This window comes from Etheostoma cragini, chromosome 3 (genome assembly GCF_013103735.1).
Source record: "Etheostoma cragini isolate CJK2018 chromosome 3, CSU_Ecrag_1.0, whole genome shotgun sequence".
Lineage (NCBI taxonomy): Eukaryota > Metazoa > Chordata > Actinopteri > Perciformes > Percidae > Etheostoma > Etheostoma cragini.
In genome coordinates, this window is record NC_048409.1 from 18,693,853 (window position 1) to 18,708,852 (window position 15,000).

Consider the following 15,000-nt stretch of genomic DNA (forward strand, 5'->3'; position numbering starts at 1 on the left):
TGTGTGTGTGTGTGTGTGTGTGTGTGTGTGTGTGTGTGTGTGTGTGTGTGTGTGTGTGTGTGTGTGTGTGTAGGTTTGTAGGTGTGTGTGTGTGTGTCAGTACACATGAGCCAGAAAGAACTGATTTCTTTCTCCAGATCCAAATCTGTCATGTCAGATCGGCATTTTGGAGGAATATCTGTTACCCTGCCATAATGTTTTGGACAACATTAAAAGTTATAATTAAAAACAACAGTTCTTCCTGTTCTTCTTGTTTCTGATTCTTTGCAAAATTCTAAATAAGAATTTGGACATAAGTTAAACAAGTGATGTATTAAGGACATCAAATCAAGGCCAAGTGCTTTTTCCAGAAAATTAAACACAAAATGCGGTGATTGAGGATTAAGAAAAGCGCCCTATGACCAGGAAAGCTTTAAAATGTCTCACTTGCAAATTGTAAATGACGAGCATTCTGCTGTCACATTTGGAAATATTGTAGTAAGTCCTTAAAAAGTAAAATCATCTCAACAATAAAATCCAAACTGTGTGCAGAAATAGCACACATCCTCGTAAAGTCTTCATACCTGCAGCCTGCACTCCAGGGCAAAAAAACTCCTAAATACCTACTTGGCATGCTGTTACAGTATAAAGTCAAGTTCTACATTTTCTGGTAGTTTTAGCATCCACGTATAAATCTAGCATCCTACAGTGAGGGAAACATGCCCAACTTGTGCAGTAACTGCATTCTTCTCTCCTTGTTACAATGTGTGCTTGAGCTCTGTAAACGCAGCTCTGTCTGTCTTTTTGTCCCTCCATCAATCAATCAGTTTGTTTTTTAATCAGAAGAGAGAGGGATGTCTTTTTTTTAGTTTTATACAATTGTGAAGCCTTATGTTTTTAAAAGAATCCTGTTGTTCCCAGATGGAGCTTTTTTTGGCCTCAAACACCGAATCATGTCACCTTTGTTCATCTGTCATCATGGATTCCTGTCTTCACTGGTTTACCCCCCTTTAAAACTTGTCTGGTTTTTGTTAACTCACAGGTTATGATCAAAATGCGTCAGATGATAAAACCTTGCAGTTTAAAACCTCACAGTTTAAAACAGTTAAGACAGGAAATAGCACCAAGAGAAGTAGGAACTTAAGAATACAACAATTGTTTGTAAAATATTGTGTGTCAGAGGTGAGCAGGTCTTATATTCGTTCTGGATTCATTTAACACAGATAGCAGGCTGAGAATGATCAAATGTGTGTTTATGTGTGGTCTCGCTGAGAGCATGTGTTTGTAATTATTATTGTTTGTTTTGTTTTGATTTAGAAACAAAAGAAGTTGCCGCAACCTCCCCCCCCCCCCCCATTTGGAAATATAAAACAAATGTGTTTTGAATTAGATAAAATACACTTTTTTTCACCAAACACATTTAGTAACACAATACTTTCACACTAGCAATAATCCTTGATCCATTTTCAGTAATTATCAGTACATTTAGAAACTACCCACAACATTAAAAATAGCCATTAAAATTGATGATTTTTGTACAATAAAACAAACTTGTTGGCAATCTGAATCTTACTTTCTTGCCTTATTCCTTTGCTTATTTTTACGCTGGGACCAGCATGGACCAGATGTCATCATTTTGACATCTTGTCTTTCTCTCTGTGTTGTCCCCTTTCTCCAGACTCATGCTCACAGCTCGTTGGTCTACCTGGTGTCCTGTCTGGGCAACATGGAGCACAGCTTTCACCACACATTGCTGCTGGAAATCAGAGCTCTGGCCGATCGTTACCCATCTTTACTGGGAGGCTGTGGTAAAGACATCTACAGGATGAGCAACTCGTTTACTGCTATAGCCCGACTGCTGGGGAGAAGACTGGAGGAGAACACAGTTATCCAGTGCAGGTCAGGAAACACACATTTACAGGTTATGTTTTTATACTCTTATGTCTCTTTTTTCTCTTGTTTTTTATAGCTACAGATAAAGTGTTAACTGCTGGCTGCAGGCCCTAGCATTATATGTAACTTACAGATACGAGAGTGTTATTCATCTTCTCATCTAACTTATGTCCAGAAAGCAAATAAATGTATTTGCTAATATGTCAAACTACACTGTTAAATGTATGGATTTAGGGATGCTGAATATGTGTATTCATAAACAAAAAATTTAAAAAGTGCTGCTCCCATATCAGATGCTCATCTGGCAGCAGTAGGAATCCAGACAAATTTCTCTGTTAGGACTAGTAACTTGATTTGGTATATTTAAAAAGGGTGGTGTGTATGTATATATATTTATAACCATAGTATATACTATACTATAAAGAACTAGAGCGAAGCAACATGTAGTTCCAGACCACCAGAGATTCGTTGTTAATAAATGTGTTTTGTTCATATTTGCATTAGCGCTTGTATAGGCTGTGATGTTCTTTCAAGTAATACGGAAAATACCGTCCAGTATTTCCTCCCATCATTTACAGAAACTGTCAACTCATTTTCTTAACATACTGCCAGAACTTTTTTTGCCTATTAAAATGTTTTGCCTGTGGTCTTTTCACTGGTTTGAAGTTGCAAAAAGGTGATGGGACGTACTTCACTTCCCCAATAAGCATCTAACAATTTTTAAATAAAAAACTGGTAAGAGTCCTGGGGTTGTTTGCTTAAATCTGATGTCAATCAACACACAGTGCTGATGAAGCAAATTTGTTAAAAACTAACTTTGAGTGTTGCTTATTTACTTTTTAAAAGGTGTTGATAATTGACAAATAATCTGAATCAACGGAAGTACATTGTCAAGAACATTGTCCCTTTCTGAGTGTTACCGTTATCAAAATCCCTCCGCTTCGGTAAACAACAACAGAGTATAAGCTACAAAGCTGCATACTAAAAAAAGCAACTTTTGAAGCAAATAATTTGAATCATGCAACAAAGCAGGCCTTCTTGGTTGTTTTGGGGAATGATTGGAAAGATTTGCAAAGAATGTTTCGGCATTTACTATCAAACTGGGATGTTTTGGGACCGATTGGTTGGGATTGTTGTGGACGAAGTAAATTTAACCATGTATCCAGCTAATTTTAATATCTCACGTTACTATGTTGTGTGAACAGTTAACGTCATGTAATATTGTATGTGGCGTTTTCTATTGCCAGATGCAAATGTTCCACCAAAACAAGTTCCTTCCCAAGTCTATTTGGATTGGATAGGTTCTAAAAAATGTAAACAACGCAGCATTTTATTCTCCTATTCTAGAATATATGTGCGGAGTAGCCGGATGTTACTCCACAGACCTAAAGATAGGTCTGGCAATGCAAGAATAAATGACAAAGGACAAAGTACTTCAGTTGTAAACATCTGGATTGCCTAGCAAAATTGATAAGGAAATCATTATTAATAAAATTATTTAAAAACCTATTCCTGTGTCAAGAGTTCTGAAACATATTTGAAACTTGTACAAAGCTAAGATAATACATAAATTGATCCCACACATTCAATCAATTTGTGGTAATAAAACATTAAAATTGTGGGTTTGTAACAACATGATGGTATTGTGTGCATAAGTTGACTGTGATTCATCTGGCTGTAATGTGGGAATGACACGCACAGCTCTCCAAAACAAGACCATCATGTGCAGGATTGGAGGCTTCCAAAGACTTTGCTTGGGGTCTAATGGAAGAAAGACAAGGAACAAGGGATTGAGAGAGGCAGGATGGTTTATTACTGAAAAAGCAGGGGGTGAACACAGAAGAAAACAACAACAGGGCAGTTGTAAGTCCTCTTTCAGCAAACAAGTGGACTGTTAAATGAAGTTATAAAGACCACTTGTAGGGAAAAAATAAGGACAGAAAGAAAGAATGGACGGGAGGGAAAAATGAGTGTGGTTAAAGAGCAAAACAGAGGAGACAGGCGGTGAGGGACAAAGAAAAACAAAGCCCTAGAGAGAGGGGAGAAAGTGAGATGTACCCAGCAAAAGAGGGAGAGAGGGGACATGTGGGGTGAGAGACTCAAAAATAGAGCCAGAGTCACTGTGAGAAAGGGAGAATTATAGACACGCTAGCTAGAAAGGAAGGGAGGGGGGCAGGCAGGAAGGCAACTGAAATCCATCCAAATGGGTCTGTTCAGCTTCATTTCATGTGCCCACCACATGTAATCCAACCATGTGTGTGTGTGTGTGTGTGTGTGTGTGTGTGTGTGTGTGTGTGTGTGTGTGTTTTACAGGGTGGACCAGTCATGCCCGCAGTCTCCCTGTGCATATCTTCCGGAGGGAGGCGGGGGAGGTAGTGGGTCAGAGGAGCAGCTGCAGGTGAAGATCCAGGCTTTCAATGAGAAAATGGCAGAGGAGGGGGAAGAGGAGGAGGTGGAGGTGGACTCTCCGGCCCCCCAGAGACGCTACAGCCTGAGCCAAGCCGTCAGGGAAGAGAGACAAGAAATGAGATTCAACAGGTTGGTTAGTACTGTATGTAACATGACATTGCTCTGCTGAGTATCTGCTCAGTATCTGACTGAATAGTAGGAAAATCTTTTTATGAAGAACACCCAATTAGAATGTTTTTGTTCCAAGAACGTTCTGAGAATGTTATCAAGCACCTTTTGTTTTTAGTGGCACATTTTTTGATATTCCCAGAGTGTTGATTTAGAAAAGGATATGATTTAAACCCCTTATTTAAATGTTTTGTGGTAACATTTAGTTAAAATATGTTAATATTGTTAGAACTAACGTTAGCCAATGTGGTGGGAACGCTAGCCGGGTAGACTGTTAGCAATACAAATTAAAAGAATGAGGTGTCCGCACTCTGCTGATTCTCCGGTACTCTACAACTACTGCTTTTCTAAAATTTACGAATGGTGTTTCATTCTTCCTAGACAATAACATGTTAACTGGTGCAATGTTCATAGATCTCACTAGGGGCTTTTGATATGGTCAATCATGTTTGCTTTTTGACCAATTAAATGTGATAGGCCTTTCTAAAAACTCTCTTCTCTGGTTTAATTATTATGTTCACTTTAGACATCAGCGTGTTTGTTTTCATGGTTGTGTATCACAGTCCTTAATAATGGAGAAAGGTGTTCCTCAAGGCTCTTCCTTAGGTCCTCTTCTATTCTCTTTATTTATCAATAATCTTCCTCAAATCTGTTCAGACTGTTATATTCATCTATATACAGATGACACAGTGATCTACATATCTAACCTATCTTTCTCTAAGATTCAATCTTACTTCTTACTGCAATCTAACTTTAATGCCTTTCAACTTTAGTTCCAATCCAACAACCTTCCACTGAATAACAGAAAGTCATATGGCATACTGTTCCCCACCCGATCAGCTACATTGAATCAAGATAACAATCCCTTTCACTCAAATTGTACAAGTTAATGAACTTAAATATCTGGGCCTTTGGCTTGATTCACAACTTTCTTTCAAGTATCCTATTTTCAAGGTATCAAGATCAAGTATAATGACGAATTTTGCATCGCCATATAAACCGTTTCACTTAAGTGATTAGGTTAAGACTTGTGTCATACATACTGTATATATTTCCTATATTATACCATACGGCTGTTGTCTATCCAAACACATGTTGCTTTCAAAAATAAATGCAGATTTGTGCTGAGATGTCTTTTACTACTCACCACTGTGTATGTATGCCTAACTGAAAATAATATCATCAAAAGCCAGAAGACAGCATCATGTATAATTTAAATGTGTGCTGCAAGTTGAAAGCACAATAAACGAATGGGAGAATGAGCAGAATGCAGGCCCCTACTTTTTCTTCTTGTTGTAGCCAGGTCCTGTTTGCCCTGCACCTCAACAGTGGGGATGTACACACTACCGCCTCTGCTCTATGTTTAGACTTTTAGCAATGTCACCTAGTTGATTGGATTGATTTCCAGTCAAACTAGCAAGAGATCCTTTGAGCCAAGAAGATATTTCTCTGTATCTGTTTATTGTAGAAAACCAAAGACAGACTATCCAAAGATAACCTCTAACCAGGAAATGGATCAACTCCTTAAGGGGCCGGTATATTTCATCCAAACTGCTTGTCTGTTTTTCATAATCATGTTACATACTCCTAAAATTTGGGAACAGTATATTAAAAGGTCCAAAAGTCCTACAGTTGGATTTGAAGTCCATTGCGCTGGTGTACAAAGCCAAAAAAATAAACACGTCTCTTGTCTAATGCTTTTTGACTGTACTGCTGTAAGTTGAGAGCATTGATTCCTGTTGCACATGTTTCTGCTGCAGAACCACACAACCGTTTTGTCCTAAGATGACATTAGTTTATCCTATAACAAATGTATCTTGAATAAATTATTGACATATATGATAAATATCCATTTAACAAGAAGACTTTACAAAGAATCTTTTTGAATCAGGGTGTTAACTCACCTTGTCACTGCTAACGGTTTGCTATCCGTTGTGTTATTTATAAAGTGAATAGTCCTGTAGACCTTTGAAAAGTGTCTGTTAGAATGTTAGACTTGTAAATGTTGTTACCTTACAAGGTACACTGGGCACAACTGAATCAAGTTTAACGGGAACTAGAGTACTGAATCATTTTAGTGCAATTTAAAACTAACGTAAAGTTTGCCAAAGACAAAAAAAGGACTTCAAGCAAAAGCGGACACTGATTACAAAAGATCAGTATCTTTAGCAAAGTAATTTCTATGCCCACAATATATGTAGTGGTCCTGCCATGCATTGAAATTTAGACATTTTGCAGTGTTTTTTCTTTTAGTTGTTACAAAATCATTGTCAGCAATTTTCCAATGTCCACAGAATCCTGCAACAAAACCAAACCCTGGACATTTTGCAACATTTGGTATTAAATGTTCTGGTCTCACTTAGGTCAAAGAGCCTGGCTCTGCACGCTGTGCGCTCACGCTCCATCAACTCAGACACCGGGGAGGACGGTGAGGGATTGGAGCCAAGCCCAGACCACATCTCCTCCAACACATTGGTGAATTCACACTCAAAAAACCAGGAAGCACTTATTGCTGAGATGAAAGTGACGGATGACGGTGCGATGCCCATTACCACTGCCCTGGACAGAGGGGTCAAAGAGGCTGAGAAAGTTCCAAGCAGAGAGAAGGGGGAGCAGGAGGACGCCGACAGACTCTTCATCCATTTAAGAGACAATATGGTGACGATCAGAGAGTTCTGTCGAGACATGGTGCAGCAGATCCCCGTACCAGAGCAGTGTGCGATAGAAGGTAATGTGAAGATGACAAACGTCTTTTCAGTGCATGCTTTCTTTGAGGTCAGTTCCAGAAAAAATTTGATGACAGTGTTATCGGTGTAAGCAGTAGGTGGAGAACAGTGCAGTACACAGAGAGAGACAAAGGGAGAGTTTGTGTAGCTTGCGGAACCTGAATGAGATTACAGTCAGATGTTGTGGCTGGGGTGGATTGATGCTGTGGTATAAATCATTGTTGGGACCAAGTCATCTTTTTCCAAGTCCCAGTATGTCTCAATTCATTTGGTCCAAGTCTCGCACAAGTTATTATTTTTTTGGGGTCAAGTCAAGTCAGAGGTTATGTCAAATCAAGTTAAGTGGAGTCCTTAGTTAACGCAAGTCAAGTCCCAAATCAAGTCACGTTTTACATTTTTAAATCCAAAAGTGATCACTGGTGGCAAAGACGCAGCTGTTGTTGCGGTCTGTTTCAACCAATGAGGCTTCATCAGGGGTCTTTCATGTTCATGTTGCCAAAGCAATGACTTTTGCCAATCCTATACTGGGGAAGCTTTTTAGACAAGTCAGACAAAAACATGATGTCAAATTATATTATTATATATTTAACAGCTTACATTCAATCTTATGAATACACGCAAGTAATTTGAGTTGTCATGCCTAAAGTCAAGTCGATTGTTTGAGTCATTAACTTACAAATCCAAGTTGCAAGCCATCTAAACAGTGACTCAAGTTGACTCATACCCAAGTCACCAAGTGTAAAGTCCACATCTCTGGTATGAATACATCTCCTCTTCTCCTCATTCTTCCCATTTTCAGTTTTTACATCACATAAAAACCCATTTAGCCCCAATCAGTCAGGGAATAATTTAATTTTAATTGTATTGCTTTATTTAATGTGCTGATTAGTGATTTTAATTCCGTCCAGAGGACATGTGACTGTAATTTTTCTCCTTCTACCCCAGTATTAGTTTTAGTTCTCCTATAATTATATCCTGTCTGGCCCAACACCTCATATTGTAAATTTTATCTTTGACGTTTTGTTGGCTAAGAGCTGTGTTTTTTTAGTTATTGATGGCCATTAGCCAAGCCGGGGAAGAGGATCATATGATTTTCCTGTTGAATATCTCTTTTATGAAGTCATGCAGTTTGGCAGTAAATTACTGAGGAGCACAGCAAATAGTTTTTTTTTAAATGTCTTATTTTTAATTTATCTCCCCCTAGACTTTTATTAAAAATAGATCCTTAGATTGTATCTCTGATTTGACGTTAAATGATTATATTAACTTTAACGTCCCTGTCCCTCATTGGCCTCATCCATGGATTTACATTATCTGCAAACCACCAGGAAAAACACAAACGCAATTCATGAGAACTGTTTGATTGATATCTTATCATTGCAATTCAGATTCAAAACGGTTTCATTTTAAAGGGGTTGGTGTGATCAATGCTATTATTGGTTTTGGGTCTGTCATAGAGCTAATTTGTTAATGGGAAAATTAACCAAGGTATAGAGGCAAATAATTGTTTTGAAGTGGTCAGGCTTATTAAATTCAGTTACATCTGTACAACATAGTCAGGTTTAAGTAGAAACAGATGAATGTTATGCATACATATGTAGAATAAAGGATATATATATGGGTGCAGTTTTGAATGTGTGCACGCTTGCACTCAAACCTTAGTTCCTGCAGTGTGTGCTGACTATTAACAGTGGGTCAGTCAGTTCATGTGAAAAAACAATGAAATGAGAAACCTCCTGTGTCTCCAAACTAATTTAATCCACTTTCTAAAACTTTGTAATCCCTTTTCACATTTCCCCTCTCATTCATGTCATATTCAGGAATTTGATATTTTAATTTCATTCATGTTTTATGATTTCTGTTCATTTTCCTTTGTTTCAATTCAATTTGCTCCACTTGAATTAAGACTTCATTGTCATCTTGTAATGTTGCAGCGCCCTCCCATAATTAATCTGATTTTATTTAAACTTGATCCAGCCCCTCCTGAAATTATAGATCTCAGCTTAAAATGGTATAAATAACAGCTAATTTAACAAACAAACAAATTAAAAATGCATTTGATACATCAGATACACAAATTTTACAAGATAGACACATTTAGACATACATACATACATACATTTTCTACTGGGCAACTGGGCCTCTGGTCTCTTAAACACCTGTAATGTGGGTGCAGATAGTCACATGCACAAATTCAATAATACACATCACTTCACACTTAACAATACACACACATACTTACAGAAGTATGCAATTGGACTGTACAATTTGTCTGTATTCCTTTGTCTGATCCATTTGCATCAGTGAGTCCCACTAATAGGGACACGGCTTCAGTCCTTTGAACATATTAAGATCAGACAAAGCTCATGCCCACACAGCACCAGACTCAAACAAGAGAGAGGTGATGCTATTTTTATTGACAGGGGAAGGGAGGGGATGTTAGGGGATTAGTCATTTTAACTGAAAGGCGGCCATGAATCATATACACACTCATAGACACATACACACACACACACACACACACACAGAGAGTGTGTCTCACTATCTTTGTGGGGATTGACAAAATGCATTCTCTAGCCCCTTACTCTAACCTTAACCATCAAAACTAATTTAGCCCATACCCTCACCCTAATCATAATTTAATTATAACCCTAATCCTAAAACCAGGTCTCAACCCTCAAACAGCCCTTTAAAATTGTGGGGTCCAGCATTTTGGCCCCACAAAGCTGTCAGGACCCCATAACTATACTGTATTCTCGGTTTTTGGACCCCAGAACAAACACACACACACACTAACACAGATGTATATACACACACGTAAAACAGGAAACACACGACATAAAATAAACTCCTCCTTTGGCCTCTGCTTAATTGATTAAATATGAAGGTGAATGTAAATATACAATCGTTAAACACATACACATAGACACACATTCATTTCTTTGCTTTGCATCTGCTGTCATAGTATTGAGTCTCTTAATGAGAATCAACCCCTAGCACTTAGGAAATGATGTCACAGGTGGTCTCATCTGGATGATGATCACTTTATTATTATAACTTGTAGGAGATATCCAGGAGGACTTTACAGTGTTTCTGTCTAGAACTAGAAGATGTTTGAATCCGTTAACCATCTTGGGAAAGAGCAAGACTGGCTCAGATGAAAGGTATCTGCCCACCAGCACCTCTGAAACTCATTTTTTTTATTTGTACAATACTAAATTATAAAAACAACAATTTGCTGTTTTATTGGGGATTTATTTGGCACACTATTTTTTAGCTGGAAGCAGTTATTTTATTTAGTATTCATGGCATAAAATAAATATAAAGTGTTACAAAAATAAACCATTTTGATCTAGCATATGATTTTCTTGTGAAGCACAGAAACTGTTGGCCCATCACTGGTTTTTTCTTCCTGGCTGAGATGTGGGAGTTCGTGGGAGGTGGTGGTGGGAGAAGAAGACATTTTCTGATGTATGCTATGAATCAATCTGTAAAAACGATCAAGTCCACATGTGTGAGGGGCATAGAGAAGCAAACCCGATAAAGAGAGCAAGCTGGTTTAGCTTGGGAAAATGAATGATTGCCATTTTTATGTGTTTGTGTGACAGATTCAAATCGAGGATGTGTGGCCAAGCTGTCGTTCTCCTGTCCTCTTAAGGGCCACTACTGTCTGTATGCAAAGTCCTGCTTCAACCTGACCAGCCGACAGCCTCATCTTTGGATTCACATCATGCTGCTACATCTGCAGGTGCACAAGTTATAGTTAAATAATTTTCCTCGTTCTCTATCCAAACCACATCTCTCTTTTATGTAATTTGATTTGTTTCTTCGCTGTTTTCTTTTCTCTCTCTTTCGATCAGAGTAAGTCCAGTGTTGCTCTGTGCTCCAGGGATGAGTGTGTCATAAGGCTTGCCTCCATTTGGGAGAAAACACAGTTAAAAGGTGCTCACAGCTTCCTCATGGCCATGACACAGAACACCACCCCACATGGGAAGGTACTGGACCACAGTGTGGTGTGTGTGTGTGTGTGTGTGTGTGTGTGTGTGTGTGTGTGTGTGTGTGTGTGTGTGTGTGTGTGTGTGTGTGTGTGTGTGTGTGTGTGTGTGCATGTGCGTGTGCGTGTGTGTGTGTGTGTTTGTGTTTGTTTGCGCAAGTGCGTATGTGCATGTGTGTGCGTACGTGCACTAATGAAGTCAGCAATAGTGAAAAACATAAATACAACTCTTCAACACAGTAAATTGTAAAAGTTCAACATCCACTTTGTTTAAATATAAAATGCACTAAATGAACACTTCTGTATACAAGGCCTTTGCACACCCCAGTTTGTCATCTTAATCATTTATAAGTGTGTGGATGTGGGTGTTGTTCCATATGCTGCCCTTTCATAATGTGACAAGCTAAGTGGTCGCTAGGAGATAAATAGACCCACAAGAAAATACAGCTGTGGTTTGTTTTGTGTGTTTCGTGTGTTGTGGTAGCAATCACATGGAAGAGCTATGGTTACCATATGGAGCATGAGCTTACCAATTATTTATAAATACACACACTGCACACCTCTAACAGATAGTTGTGGAAACTTTCCCGGCAGGTCAACAGTACAGACGTTAGCTTGCCTAAAACATGGCATTAAAAGCGCATTTCTTCATGAATCGATCGCAGGCTAAAAAGCCTAATAGACCCGAGTCAGAAATCCCAGCAACTGTACCCGAAAGAAGTTGCAGCAGCACCTCTACACCTGTCACTCCCACAGCAACCCTGCTAGTAACAGACTACGAGGCAGCTAACTTTTGATTTAATTTAAATAAGTGATGTGTTTTATACTTGTGGAGCGTTGTGACGGGTGCAGTGTGGTGTGTGGTGGTTGACTTTGGCTGAAAATGTTACTCTCGAAAATTATTATTGTATTATGCTTTTTGGCTTTTTCCCTTTCATTTATATATTTATATGTTTAGTTTTGTAAAAAGGTCCACCCCAAAGGGACTTACCATCTCCAACAGAAATCACTGTCCACAAACTGCTGCAAATAGCTCTATTGTAGTCCAGCCTTTACTTCGGTGACAAACCTGCATCACGTTGTAACACGTTATAATGCTTGCCTAGCTGCTAGCGTGGCACTCCCTCATACTCTGCTTCTGACTAGCTAGCAGTGCTTACCTAGCTACTGCACATGTGCAACTCCCAACAAAGATAGAACATAAGTGAGATGCCTCCCTCTGTAGCTATAACAGAGAGCTCAACACACAGGGTGAAAAGAGGAGAAGCAGCAATGTGCAGTACAACAACATATGAATTATGAATCTGAAAATGAATATAATTAAAGCACTTTAAGAATAAATTCAAATTATCAAAATATTTTAAAGAAAAGCAGTAAATCCTCACATTTGAAAAGCTGGAACCATTAAATGTTGTTGCACGACAAATGACTTAAAACATTATTAAAGTAGTTTCCAATTTTTAAGTTGTACTTGGATACCGTTTGGTAGTTTAATTGATGACAAAAGAATTCATATTTTATGTTTTGTATTTAAAAAAATCTTATTTGTAAAGTTGTTACTAAAGCTATCAATTAATTCTAGTGAAGTAAAAATGTCCTTCTGAACTGTCTGAAGCGCCATGAAAAGTAAATAAATAAAGTACAAGTACCGCATATTTCTACTTTAAGTAAATGTACTTTGTTACATTCCACCACTGCAGGGCACGCAGACTCATGCAGTGTTACACTCATCAGTTCAAAGATGGTCGTAAACATCTGCTTTTACTGTGTTTACTGCATCAGTCTCCAGTAAAACCTCTGATTTACCTGCTGAGTCACAAGGAAAATGTGCTTTCTGCTCTTCTCAACAGGCTCTAACTGGACCATTTGTACGGCTCAACATTATCAAATCCACCTATTTGCTTCCTTAAGAGTTTGATGAGAAAATCAATGACCGTTGCATGTCTGTAGAACTTTAAATAAATACCTGATGATTAGAGTTGGCATTATGATATGTAATGATACCAACTGATACCGACCCAACAAACCTTCCAAGTATCTATTTACTTTAAATGGGTTCAGTTTCATTTTGTAGGGCCGCACGTAGAAAAACCACAGATAATATTATAGGAGATTTACTGGAGAGAGGAAAGAAGAAGACCATGACCTTTCCCTCCATCCATATGCTTTGCATTTCCTGTTTGCTTTAATTCCCTCTTTATTAGTTCTCCAGCTTTACTCCTGTCACTATCAGCCAATCAGAAACACATGTAGTGGAAAACCAGGAGAGAAGAGATGCAACAGGGAGGAAAGCTATATATAAGATAAGATAATTAAGATAATTTGTTTATTAGTCCCCAGTGGGGAAATTACTGCACTACACTCTGTGTACACACTTTTGTTACATACTTTTGTTATATATATGGTAAAGAAAAGGTTATTGTTCTGTTCTGAGAGGGAGATTTAAAAGATTTAAAAGTTTAGTAGTTTTTAAAGGCAACTTATTTCTGTAGTCCTTGTGTTTTTTCGCCCAGCAGTTTTCCTTGGATTAGGGTGGCACCTAAATCATGCAGTTGTCGCCAGTTGTGGTCCTGCTCCGTGCCTCTCTGCAGTGCCCTGCTACGCCCTGCTACACCCTATAATGCCCTGCAGTGCCCTGCTACGCTATGACTACTACAACTACTATTTCTAGTCATAGTTCCAGGATCGTTATTGTGACTATTATTGCATCTACATCCCGCCCCCAACCCGGACCGTACCAAGAGCCTGGGTCTGTCCCAGTTTTCTCCCTGAAAGGAAGTTTTCCTCACCACTGTCACACTAAATGCTTGCTCTTAGGGGAATTACTGGAATTGTTGTAGACCTACTCTATATGTAAAGTGTCTTAAGATAGCTGTTGTATTGATTTGATACTATAAATAGAATTGGATTGAATTATGACACAGAGATAATATAAAGCTGCCGTGAGCAAAGAAGAGAGGGGTGGAGGGAGGTAAGAGCTTTTAGGGTTGAGCAGAAAGAGATGGATGTGAGATACTCGGGAGGAAAAGGTTAAGAAAGATACAATAACAATAAAAAGCTAATGGGTTTAAAGCATGAAAATAGAAAAAAAGAGTTAAAGAAGCAGCCGGGTCAAGAGATACAAAAGATAAAATTAAGACTAAACTTAAATGAGCCCCACAGCATCGGAGAGCTGCATCATCATTGCGTCAGTCACAACTGACATTAATCAGTACAAGGGAGGAAATTGGAGTTTGAAGGATGAAAGTAAAGGACTATATGGAAAGAAATTTGCAAGATTTGGAAAAAAAAGGATGCAGGCACTGAGTGATTAAGATAAAGCATGAAAGAAAAAGGGAATGAGACGTGTCAAGCCTTAAAAAGAGAAGAGGAAGAAAGGGAATGAGAGAGAGTTAAGAGTTAAAAAAGATGGTTAAAGATGAGGAAAGAAATAGGTAATATAGGAAAAGCAAAAAGTAGAAAGAAAGAAATCTGGATAGATAAATCATTGAAGGAAGAAGACGTGCACATGCGGACTGTAAAAGACAGGAGGACGGTGGGAGTGGGAAGAGGTAAAATTAGAAATTGCAGAGTAATTTTCACAGAGGATGTGGCAAGAGAAAAGAGGAAGACAAAGAGGAAATAAAGGAAGACCTGGCTTGAGATATGATGAGAGACTGGGCTAAAGAAAGAATGGTGAAACAATACTTGTCAAGTATCTCCCTTCTCAGGCTTCCACCTTTCTCAGAGTAAGCGCGTGGAGATAAAGTTTGGTAGAGTAAGAGGATTAAAAGAGAAAGAGATAAGGTAAAGACAGAGCTGAGACTAAGATTAGATAAAGACATTATGGGA

General features: G+C 38.5%; 1 protein-coding gene across 3 annotated transcripts in view; it reads left to right on the plus strand.

Annotated features, from left to right (window-relative positions):
* veph1 (ventricular zone expressed PH domain-containing 1) overlaps positions 1-15,000 on the plus strand; it is a 74,647-nt gene that overhangs the window by 38,018 nt on the left and 21,629 nt on the right. For all 3 annotated transcript variants that reach the window (XM_034867122.1, XM_034867124.1, XM_034867123.1), the window contains 5 exons: positions 1,658-1,878; positions 4,186-4,410; positions 6,813-7,177; positions 10,784-10,923; positions 11,036-11,170. In XM_034867122.1, coding sequence (XP_034723013.1) covers positions 1,658-1,878; positions 4,186-4,410; positions 6,813-7,177; positions 10,784-10,923; positions 11,036-11,170 — 1,086 coding nt within the window. The remainder of the gene's footprint in view (positions 1-1,657; positions 1,879-4,185; positions 4,411-6,812; positions 7,178-10,783; positions 10,924-11,035; positions 11,171-15,000) is intronic.